Raw genomic sequence first — 12,278 nt, 5'->3', positions numbered from 1 at the left:
AATTACCACGTTTAAATCCTTAAAATGACATCTACTCCTTCATTAAAAATTCCAGAATCTATAAATATGTATTTCATCTCAGAAGTTTTCCATCTGGACACAAGATGTCTCCTACTTCACTGTACAGTTCATTCTCAGTGTTTGTGCATTGGATGCTCCAGGTTTCCACATCACATTTGTGTAAATTGAATAATGACAATATCAAACTCTCAGTGAGCTCAGAGAAACTTTCCTCCTTCAGCAGATGAATGTGAAAACAAACTCTGCACAGAGAAGCTCAAACACCCAACTGTATGAACAAGAAGAAAAACACGTTCTTGAGTGGAGGGGGACATGAACTGCTCATGACTGAATTTAGAAAGTATTTTGAGTCTGTCCAGCTTAGAAGAAATGTGCACATACAGTTAGTAACTCCAGGACTTTTTTAAAAAAAATAAATAAATTTTATTGCCTACCTTTTCTGTTAAGTTATTTATTTATTTGTTTCACCTTTTGTCCTGTTACCATGTTGACTGTATCAACAAATTGAAAGTGAAGTAATGTCTTTTATGTTATCTTTATCTGGTTTCAGGCTTTCAAATACATTCTTTATCTTTATTTATCATTATGATGCCCAAATGTTTTCTGTTATTGTCTTAATGTCACAGATATTGTAAGTGACGCTTTCTATAAATAAAGTGATGGAAGAGAAAAACAAACAAACAAAAAAAACCCTTTCTTGTAGTTAAAAACACAACAAATTAATAGCTTCTTATTACAGTGAGAGGGGCAATGATGATATGATTTAAGTAAAGAAACAGTTTTATAAATGTGTTTTTATGTTTTTATTTTGACCTGTATATAGTAACTGTAACTATATGCAATATATTACAATTTAATGTATATTTGTATATATTTTAATTAGTCTCTCTTTTATCTTCATCTTCTCTCTGTCTTTTTTTAAATAATTGTAAATATTTTTATTATATACTCTAACTGGAGCTCGGGAGTGAGAGAGAGGTTGGCAGCACAGACTGGGACAAGTTCAAGGTATTTACCCCCCAAAAAGCCTAATAGCCTTTTACAGAATCATGTGGTTCCTTCCGAGTCCGGTACAAAATGTTCTGATCTGCGGGCCGGGATTTTCCACATCTTTTGTGTTTTGACATTATATAAATACATGTGTACAATACATAGTTTTTGAATGTAATTTCTATAACTTATTATTTCGTTATACCCTTTTTGTTGTTCTGCATTGGCATACTATGAAATAAATTGATATAATGATAACAAACACAGATAGGTAACACTGATATATGAGTTTATAGCCTGTAGTAAAACGTGGTGTCATATTTATGGGGTTTCATGGGTCTCTAACATGTGAGAGCTACAGTACATGTGAGTGCCAAAAATAAAGGATTGTTCCTTTAAAAAAACACGTTTGACACTTTTCACTTCGGCAGGGTGGATGTTATATTTAGCTGTTTTCCTCACGTGGTTCACTGTTCGCCAAAATAATATAGATTTAATCAAAATGAGAGTAGAAGTAATGTTTTTTCAGGTCACCTTATAAAAATGCGTGTGTGCGCAAACATTTTTCTCAACATGGGAACGTTTATTTCGCATCACACCCCTACAAGAGCGGTGGTATCGTCCACTCTCCCGGAAACACCGACGACAAACACTCCGCGGTGCAGCAGAAGCCGGTTGACTAGATCTATCTGTGAGAGTGTTACTGAAAAAACGTAAGTGTTTGTATTATTTAAATGACTTTATATGGTGTCGACTATTAAACAAAACAACTTCGTTTCTTCAATTCGTAGTTTTAAATTGGTTTTAGATGGATTTTATGAGCCTTTGACGCATGTGTTGACAAATTAGCTAACGTTAGCATCGTAGCTCTGACACCCGCTAGCTAGCAAACAAAAGAAATCCAGCAACGAAAACTGAGCCCCAGAATAATGTAAACTAACAATGTATGTTTGGATGTTGTACATAAAGTCTCCGCGACGTTTAATCGACAACCATACCAGATGCAAAATCTGGTCATGATTTGTATTATGAGTCATCCTAACCTCGTTAGCTGTGATCAGCTAGCATCAACGGAAGCCGTTTTGTTTAACGATCACTTTCGTTAAAACAGTCGTCAGACCCTCAGAGAGTCATACAAGTCTGTAAATGTGGCGATTTTTGGCCCACTGTGGTAAAAGAATGATCAAAATATTCCCAATCTTGTCATTTCTACTGATTTTCTAAGTACTGTAGCGGTGAGTTTGATTTATTCTAACATTTAAGTTAACCATCAGTCTTGCTTTTGATCCCAAAAACATAGCAGACACTCACTACTCGTGTAGGTAAATAGTCATTTTCGTTTAAAACATCGGCATAATTAACGTTACAAATCTTGTGTAAACGCTTTTTTTGCTCCAAGTATCGCTTAGTTTCTGGTTGTAAATATCTTTATTGATAAATTACAAATACAATATATCCAGCAATAAAGTGCAACCAGTGCCAAAGTGCAAACATTCATTTTCATTCACTCGTTAATTTTTAACAAGGTTCACAGTTAACAAAAAAGAAAAAAAAAAACACACACACATACATATAAGACACAAACATAATAAAGAGACAGAAGGTGCTGAGTGAATAAAGTGCAGAGTTCAGTGACTATTCAGGTCAGTCTGGAAACACCTCACTGACTGCATGTAGGTCACTCAGATCAAAGATCCAACAAGTGACAAGGAAAGTTTTTATGTTTATCCAAAGTTCTTTCTCTGAGGTGGCTTAGTTTCCTACGTGATGTTAGACTTGACCTGTCACTTGTTTTTTATGAACCAACGTCAGGTCTGAACACGGCACAAGAGAAAGATGAATCCGGTGACGCCGTCCTGGGTTTTAGTAGTTACTGTTAAATAGCAGATCATCACAAAGCACAAGCTGAACCAACCAAAAGCAGCATTTAAATTAAAAACTTATTAATTTTCAACATTAATTACACAATAAAAACTTGACATTAACGTCTATGTGTGATATGGAAATATAATCTTAAACCAGCTTGTTTTAGCTGTTTAGTAAAAGTTGTTACACAAGCAGTGTGAGACGTTGTAGGACACATAGTTTGAGTCTGTTCTGCATGGTTTTGGGCACCTTAGATCATCCAAAAATCATATATACACACAATGATATTTCAGGCAATAGTGTGCTTGCACTCGGCTTGCTCCCGTGCACAAAGCAGGGGAAAAAAACAAAACTTCTCCCACGTTTGGTGTAGAAGAAATTGTCTGACCTCAACCTTATCCAACACCTTCAGGATGACCTGGAGTGTTGATTCTTAGTCAGACAGACAGCAGTGTATTATTAGTCTAATAGTCTTATAAACCTGTGTGCAGTGTTGATAAGTCTGATCAGCTTTCTAACTCATGGATCTGTCACTCAAACTATCCTTCCTGGAATGTATTACATCTCCTCACTTGTACCTGAAGCCACCACCAATGCAAGTCCTCGTTTGTTCTGTTCAGTTTTATTTTAATAACACAATAAGCGTTTGCTGTCTCGACGCCCGCTGAAGCTCTTGTGGCTGAATAGGAGCAAAATCCCTGCAGCCAGGTTCCCAGATGTTGTGGACAGCCTGAAACCAGATGAATGAAGCGAGTTGTAGCTGGAATAAGATGTTCAGCCTGAAATGTTTGGTGTAAACATGTTAAGACAAAAACATTCATCTTCCATGTAACTGGGCAGCAGATGTGCATTTCTCTCATTCATTTTATTGACTCTGTCCAAGATTCATTCCTATTAAAGAACTAGAACACAGATCTTTTTTAGATCTACATTTATGGTGCATTTTTCTTTTATACTGTCAGTTTTTTTTCCACTGAAATTCCTCCAGACAGTGATTGTTATTATTTAGATTGTGACTAGCTGTTACATCAGTCACTACTAACTAAAAATGTCCTCTTAGATTTTGATAATAATGACAAGTTGAAAAGTGTCGTATGTATGTTTGCAGATGTTTTGACTCTACTTTGCTTGGACATGATCTGAATACTAACGAAATTTTGCTCGTTGTTAATTACTTGTAGGAACAATCCCTGCAGTCTAACAGACATCAGTACAGCATCAGAAACGCTGGACAAGCTTGTAAGTCGTATTCATTTTAAAACGTAGTAAACTAAAAGGAAATTAGACTGATAATAATCTTAATCTCTCAGCTCTGACTGGATTAAGGCTTATAAATGTGTCGTGTTTTTAACTCGAGGTTTCATTTCTCTTCATCTAGAATCTCTTAGATTTGAATGGACAAGGCAGCCGGAAGAACACAGGTATACATCCTGCACACTTTATCCTTTAAATAAATAAATGATTGATTATTGGTTTGTATTGTCTAGAGGTGAGTGCAGGTGGATGTTTTATTCTACTGCCCCCCTGCCAACATGTTTTTGTTTTGTTTTTATATATATGTAGCCCAGCTAGTGAAGCCCGTTAAAGGTTCAGTGATGCCTGTGAAGAAGAAGAGGAAGCTCCCTGACGCAGATGATCATGAGCGCAGGTGTAAAATTACAAGGTAAATAAACACAGACTTTCACTCAACTATAAGTTTGTATGTGTGTCCTCTGTGGTCATCTGTCTGCAGTGCATGAAGGTATTTTGTGTCGCTCATGTTGTGTCCTGGTTGTGTTTTTTTTTTTTATTGTAGCATGTTTGGTCTGACTCGTAACAAGTAGCTTGTGAGTCAGGTGATCCATCCATCCAATGAGACGAGTATATTTCTAAAAGTTTTTTTTTTAACAACTGTTTGTTTGTAGTTTCACCCGACCTCAGATCCGTGGTGCGAGACCGATCAACGCTGAGAAGCCGTTCTCCAGTAAAAAGTGCCTGGGCTGGTTCCACGAGTACGCCGGCCCCAACGAGGTGGTCGGTCCAGAGGCTATGGAGAAGTTCTGTAAAGATATTGGTGTGGAACCAGAGAATGTGAGTCCCTGCTGCTCTTACATCCAACCCGACGAGCAGGGTGATGCTCCTACTTTTAAGACAGTTTTCTTAACTTAGGAAATCACATCTTGGCTGATGTTTAGGAGAAATCCAGAGGTGTCCTAAGCTGTTAGGTGTTGCCAGGAGATTATGTACATGGAGAGATGTTTTGGGAATGCTTGATGGCATCAGTTAATTTATTAAAATGTCGTTTTGACTAAAACAGAATAATTTTTTGAGCCTGGCTTTGTGCAGGATGCAGAGGAGAACATATGATATCTCCTCAGCAACAGTGAGGAGACATCATAACACATAAAACCTAAACCAGATAAAGTGATGCTGTTTTACTGCTGTCTAATGTTTCAAACTGAGACTGTCGGTGAACAACATCATCTTACTGTACATGTCTGATTGACATGATATGGTGAGATAACTCTCTGCCCTCCTCCTCCTCCTCCTCCTCCTCCTCCTCTTCCTCTCTGGAAGTTAGTTTATGTCGGAGTATTTTTGGTCCAAGTGTCCCTCGGAGTGATTATGAGACGCTTGATAAATATATTTTGGATCTTGTGTGTTTTTGCACTCAACTGCCTCTGAAAGATTTTACCCTCCAGAGAAACATTGTGCAGAGAGAAACACAGTGTGGTGATAACGTGTGCACATTCACCAGTGTTGGTTTTAAATGTTATCAAAGATTGAACTTGTCGCCTCTCTTTCTTTCAGATTATCATGTTAGTTTTAGCCTGGCACCTAGAAGCAGCAAATATGGGTTTCTTCACAAAAGAAGAGTGGCTCAGGGGAATGACGTTATTACAGTAAGAAACCCTTCTCTCTTCTTCTCATCATGCACATTTAGTTTATTAGCACTTTGTTTATGATATGTGTTATACAAATAAACTATTACTGCATACAGTAGTACAGCAAACACACATGAAAGCTGTATTTATCTTTGTCTGCTTACACTCAGACTTCTCTGTCATTTAGAAGTTAGTAGACGTGTAAGAAACATTGTTGAATTGTGTGTGTGTGTGTGTGTGTGTTCCTGCAGGTGTGACTGCACACAAAGGTTACAGAGCAAACTGGATTACCTGCGCAGTGAACTCAATGACTCTGTAGTCTTCAAAAACATCTACAGATACGCCTTTGACTTCGCCAGGGTGAGTTTTGGGGTTTTTGTTAATTAGTTTATTTAAAAGTCTAACCTTTTTATCACCTTTTGCTCAAACGCAACTCTCATCCCTGCAAAGAGCTTCGTCGGCCAATCAAATAGGTGCAAGCACACATTCGTGGGTGTTTTCCAGAAAGTGAAAACTCTGAGTTTGTTCACCCTGAGATGAGGGAAACTCTGTGAGTTTTCAGTTCCAGAAAGAGAGCTAGCTTAAACTCTGGCTCAGTTACCATGGTAACTGACTCTGTGAAGCATGGCTACCATGGTAACTCTGAAGCTAACCTGCTTGCTGGCTGGTTTTCTTCAACGAACTCTTGAGTTTGTCTCTGTCTCCTCCATCTTTCATGTCCTCATTCATTCTGTCCGTATCAAAGCTGGTATTGAAGCGCGTTCATTAGTGGAGGTTTACTGTCTGTCAGAATCTGAATCCTGGTTGGATTTTAGTTTGTTACTCAGGACTTTCTAAAGTTGCCGCTTTTATGCACATCAGTCATTTCTTTGAGCATCAGTTAGTTCTCTCACATCTCTATATTCTTCTTCTGGTCATGAATATGGCAGTAAGCTGTAAAGACTCCAGTAACAGATGTGTTATGTGGTCGGGCGACAAGGATTTTCAGGTTTTTTAGGCCTTAAAAGCTTTATCACACTGAATTTATTGGTTTCAGTTGATTAGACAAATTTTGTGGCATTTCATTTGCTTGCTGAGTAATGCAGCAGACTGCTTTATTTTTGTCAGAACTATGTCGGATAAATGTATTTGTTCTTCCTCTCTCTATTCTTACTGTGAGTTTGTCACCTGGTGCAGCCACTCACAGCCCATGAGACTGCATAAAAAATACAATAAATTATGCAATCTTGTTTTCCAACAACTGTCACGTTAAATATCACTTGAGAGCTCTGTGGAGAAGCAGTTCTGTCATCTCACCTCCTGCTCATTGATTTTTGTCTTTGTGCATTTAGGATAAGGACCAGAGGAGTTTGGACATGGATACTGCTAAATCCATGCTGGCCTTGCTGCTGGGGAGAGCATGGCCTCTCTTCCCAGTCTTCCACCAGTTCCTGGAGGTAAATCCCTTTTTCTCTGGCCTGTACAAGTGCACTGTGATAATTGATTCTGGCTGTTTATGAAAGCATGAATAAGGACTGCAGAGGGATGTGTACTGAGGATCTTAAATTTAGCTTGGTGTTGCTGTCAGTTGAACGTCATTGATTAATTTGTTCAGCATTACGTAGATTAAGGTTTAAACACTAACATAAACTTCACACAGCTGACTGTGGTGGTCCAATGGTTTTCCTGCTGTTAAATATATTATGTGATTATACACTAATTAAAACATACTTATGAATATTATATTCCATTTCTGCCAAGTCTGTTCTGTTAGATTCCACTAAATTCTACACACTGGTCCTTTAAGGTAGATTACCGTTAAGTATTAATACAGATAAGCAGTACTGTTAAATCCTTTATTATCCTTGTCTTTTATATGTGACTGAAGGATCGAATGTTTCTTTAACAGCAGAACAAGTTTGTAATTGCTCTCTCCACTGTCTCGTCTCTCCCACAGCAGTCCAAGTACAAGGGGATGAATAAGGACCAGTGGTACAATGTTCTGGAGTTCAGCAGGACCATCAACACAGACCTCAGTAACTACGATGAGGACGGAGCTTGTGAGTATACAAGCGGCTCGCACAAGAGGCACAGCAAACATAATAGGGCTGTAGTCAACCAAAGAAAATCTTGGTCAGGTTATGCTAACCCTCTGTTGCTAACTTTGGAGCTAACCTCCTTCATTTCTCCAGCACTTGGGGAAACAACAGACGTGACTTTTTAGCATTTATTAACTGACACACTGTAGTCTGTGCTGTACATTTACTGCCAGACTGACAACTTACCGCTAACCTTTTCCTCTGCTCCGCTCGCATCCACCGTCACTTTCCTGCCGCTCGCTCTATCATACATCGCAAACATACTACGCAATGCTGTATTCCTTAATGGAGTTACGCTACCAATAGTTTCCATGGCAACGACACAGAGGTTGACTCATGTACCGGAGCAGCGCTGCACAGAGAAACGCTATTGATTTCCAAATGAATGGATATTTGGCGTTATTTTTGACATTAAAAATATTTTTTTGGCCTGGCGGAGTTCTTGTTGTTATAATTAAAGAAGAAACACTGATTCAGGAAACGTTGAGTACAGTTAGACGCAGCAGTCTCCGTTAGGTTGGGCAAGTTCAAAGTTCTGAAAACAACGGGGGTGTTTTGAATACACTTTGTTAGTCTGTCCTTCCGACCGCAGGAAATAATGGACTAATCCTGGAAGGCTGTTGATGAAGCAGTTTTCTCCTTATGAAGGTAACACAGAGATTATTCGACCAATGAGAATTTAGTCGGACGAGAGCATATCGACCAACTAATCGACCAGCAGACTACAGACCTAAAAGAAAATTAACACCTCCTGGTAAAATAGGTGAATAGACTGGTGATTTCAGCTGGATTTGTACTTGTTCATGAAGGGGTTACGTCGTGTCTTCTTTTCTTTCTACTTTCCAAAAGTTCAGGAACTTTGGGGATGGGTTTGTGGATATGACCGTCGCTGATTGGTCAAACAGACACCACAGCTGCTTCAACTTGTGTACCGCTTCATTCATAAAACAAAGAAATACTCTGTAGTATGTGTTAGGATGAGGGTACAACGTTTATCTTTGTTAAAAGTTAGGTTTTGTTGATCAGAGAGCGGCTGTGGTTGAGCGAGCTACAGAGTGAATGAAGAGAGGGAGCGGCGGTAGAGAGAACAAAGCCAGTGAATGAGAGAAATAAAACTCTATTCTGTTTCATGGTAGTTACGTTCTAAAGCAGAAATAAATAACATAACAATAATTCATTCATTAACACAAACATCAGAATCATGTAACAGTAAAATACAACAAAAAATTTGTTTGAATCTGTGTTTCAAACACTGCCATCATTTTTTAATTCATCATGGTTCTAATTTGCATGATCTAATTCCTCAGATGCAGTGGAAACACAAACAGGATTGTACAACAGTTCCAAGATATTTGATTAAAAAGAGCAAATGTAAATACAGATGCACATAATCAAGGCTCTGTACTCAAAGTAAATGAAAGAATGTAAACACAGTTACTGTTATGATCCTGTATTTTACACCCTCATGGTTGTGACGGTGCTGTTTTCAGTCATGGATACAGAGAGGAAATCTCATATTGCTGCTGGCTCCCATTCAGTGGATTAAGGGTTATATGAAACTGGATGTTGCAATATGATATGAACTCTCTGGATTTCTCCAATCCCTCAAAGGTCAACACTGCCACAGCAGTTGGCAACTGGTCAACTGTGCAAATCAGAGTTCACTGAAGTTTAACTTTATGTGAAAGTCCTGCAGAAATTCACTCTGCTTCTGCCTCAACTTTGATCTTTTAGATAATTTTGTTAATTTTGTTTACATACATGCTGGTGTGATTGAGGCTGTAGTGCCTGTTAAACAACAGTAATATATTTATCCACGGAAGCCCTGAAAGGCAAGCAAGGAAAAAAATTTCTGGAAATCCAATTTCTAAGTCTGATCTTAATTCTTTTCTCTCTTGTGTTCAAGAGTTAAGGACAAATTTAAAAAAAAAAAAAAAAAAAGGATCATCAAGGATCATTTTTCTAAAAAAAAAAAAAAAAAAATTTCCATGTGTGAAAGTAGCAGATGAAATTTTTTTTTTTTTTTTGGTCAGGACTTTTCTAAGTGTTTGTTGTAATACTCATTTCGGCCACAAGCGGGCTAACGGTAAACATCAGTATAGCTAACGCTAACGGCAGATTAGCGACAGTAATGTTACATAACTTGCTAATACACAATATATGTACCTTGTGTTTAGAGGGTATGGAGCTATTAAAACTCACCTGGAGGAAAACATGAATGCTTTCAGTTCTATTTAGAACATGGGGTAGTGGTGCACTTGTGGCTGAAATGAGTATTACAACAACAAACACCTGCTACTTTCACAGATGATGTAGGAAGAAAAACCAAAACTTTGCCCTCTTGTGGCCGAAATGAGTATTACAACAGAGAACACCAGAAAAAAAAATTCACCTGCTACTTTTACACATGGAAAAATTTTTTTTTAGAAAAATGATCCTGGCAAAAAAAAAATTCACCTATTTTCACGGGTGGAAAAAAAAACTTTTTTTTTTCATTTGTCCTTAACTCTTGAACACAAGAGAGAAAAGAATTAAGATCAGACTTAGAAATTGGATCTCTAGAAATTCTTTTTTTTCTCGCTTGCCTTTCAGGACTTCCGTATTTATCTGAATTGTTGGTATTGTTTTGTAATTTATTAAACAAAAATGCAATGTTTTTTTTTGTTTTTTTTTTCCCCCCCAAATGTCACAACGTTCCCAAATAATTCTGTAGATGCACTGATCTACATTCATATTAAGACTGGTTTATTAGTAATTGTGAAGGATTGACAACGTGTTACTTACAACAGGGAAATAATTTTGATTTCACTGTACAGAGATGTGACAATCAGGGATAAATCACCTTTATCATAATTAGTGATCAGTAGTACATGATCACTAATTATGATAAAACTGATTTTATTATTATTTAGTTACATGACATACTTTTTTTTTTTATTCTTGAAGTTGCTCTGTGCTACATGATATCTCAGATTGGTCATCTACATCAGAAAGTGCAGGTGTATATGAACATTAATTATTGCCTTGTTGTTTTGTGTGCAGGGCCAGTGCTGCTAGACGAGTTTGTGGAATGGCAGAAATCTTGGCCGGCGTTGTAGCAGCAGACGACGACGACGACGACGTCACAACCCCAAAGAGGAGAAAGAGGGAGAGAAAACAAAAAACCACAAACACAGGAGGAATTTCTATATCGTTTAAGAAAAAAAGGAAAAACTGCTCACCAACACTTTGACAGACTGCAACAGTTCACACACACACACACACACACACACACACACACAAATATGGACTACAGAATCATCACTGTGGACTCTGGGCACACTTGCATCCCATCAGAGATCGTCTCTGTGCATCGTCAGCCAAAGGTCAAGAGGCCTTTCTCTCCTCCCTGAGTAGACTTTCTATATTCATTTGGAGAAAAAAAAAAGTTCTTAAAATAAGAAAACAAATAACTGAGAGATGAGCTGTGGAATTTATGTTTTCTTGATCATTTCCCCCCCCCCACCCCTCCCCCCATTTTGAGTATTGTTTATAAATGTTTCACAATAATAAAAAGGAAATGGAAGTATGATGAGCTGCAGGTTTCATTCACCAGACACACGACTGTACACACACATGCATCGCAGTAGTTTGTACTGCAGTAACTGGGCACCTTGAAGACTAAATTTACTGTGTCAGTTGTAGATAATCAATCCTGTGACACAGATGGTTCAAACTGGGCGTCTGCAATCAACAAGGTAGAGTGACTGCATTTAACTTCTCACACATTTATGACCTATTTTTAGCATTTAAATGTTTTGTGAATTACTCATTAACCCAGCCGGTCTGGAGCTCTTTTAGCCTTGGATCCAGATATACAGTACATATTTCCCCCTGGTTTGCAGAAAGATCTTCTCCCACACCGAGAGGACTAAAGATCTAATGTAAATATGGGTGTTTGGGAAGGTTTGGAGTGGATATAGAGGAAGAGAGATATGTGGGAGTGCCTTTGCTGTTCAATACTTGTTTGTGTGTGTGAGAGAGAGAGAGTGAGAGAGAGTGAGTTGTGTGTGTACCAGGTATTCCTTATGTATGGACATAAATGTGAGGTATCGCCTCCCTTTTGGGCACAAAAAGCAAGTCCCCATAACAAATCATTCATTTTAGGGTGATGACTTGGTTTAATGGTAAGGCTGGTTTAATGGTTATGGACAGGGAAGTCTACAGGAAATTAATGTAAGTCAGAGTAATGTCCTCTGAAGTGATGGAAACACGACTGTGTGTGTTTGTGTACTTGTATGTCTATCATGAGAACCAATTTGAGTTTTAGACCTGGACATTTTGGCCCGGTCCTCACTTTCTGACACACCTTCAAAGGGCTGTTTTAGGGTCAAGGTTAGAATTTGGTTTAGGGTTGGGGTTAGGGGCTAGGAAATGCATTATGTCAATGAATGTCCTCACTAAGATAGTTTTATATAAA

General features: G+C 38.1%; 1 protein-coding gene across 1 annotated transcript; it reads left to right on the top strand.

Moving 5' to 3' along the window:
* The first annotated feature begins 1,613 nt into the window (after nt 1-1,613).
* On the top strand, nt 1,614-11,094 carry dcun1d5 (DCN1, defective in cullin neddylation 1, domain containing 5 (S. cerevisiae)). The gene is made up of 10 exons (XM_042413150.1): nt 1,614-1,724; nt 4,059-4,116; nt 4,256-4,298; nt 4,441-4,540; nt 4,782-4,947; nt 5,668-5,759; nt 5,993-6,101; nt 7,073-7,177; nt 7,678-7,780; nt 10,862-11,094. Exons 4-10 carry the CDS (start codon nt 4,473-4,475, stop codon nt 10,915-10,917), a joined length of 699 nt encoding a protein of 232 aa, XP_042269084.1. The 5' UTR covers nt 1,614-1,724; nt 4,059-4,116; nt 4,256-4,298; nt 4,441-4,472; the 3' UTR covers nt 10,918-11,094.
* Nucleotides 11,095-12,278: the final 1,184 nt, after the last annotated feature.

This window comes from Thunnus maccoyii, chromosome 6 (genome assembly GCF_910596095.1).
Source record: "Thunnus maccoyii chromosome 6, fThuMac1.1, whole genome shotgun sequence".
NCBI classification, from domain to species: Eukaryota; Metazoa; Chordata; class Actinopteri; order Scombriformes; family Scombridae; genus Thunnus; species Thunnus maccoyii.
Note: the sequence above shows the minus strand (reverse complement) of the source record. Positions and strands in the feature narration are given on the sequence as shown.

Coding starts and splice junctions, on each gene's coding strand:
- dcun1d5 (XM_042413150.1), top strand. CDS start 4,473: ATGCCTGTGAAGAAGAAGAGGAAGCTCCCTGACGCAGATGATCATGAG. Junction 4,948..5,667: donor TTGGTGTGGAACCAGAGAAT/GTGAGTCCCTGC, acceptor TCTTTCTTTCAG/ATTATCATGTTAGTTTTAGC. Junction 5,760..5,992: donor AGGGGAATGACGTTATTACA/GTAAGAAACCCT, acceptor GTGTTCCTGCAG/GTGTGACTGCACACAAAGGT.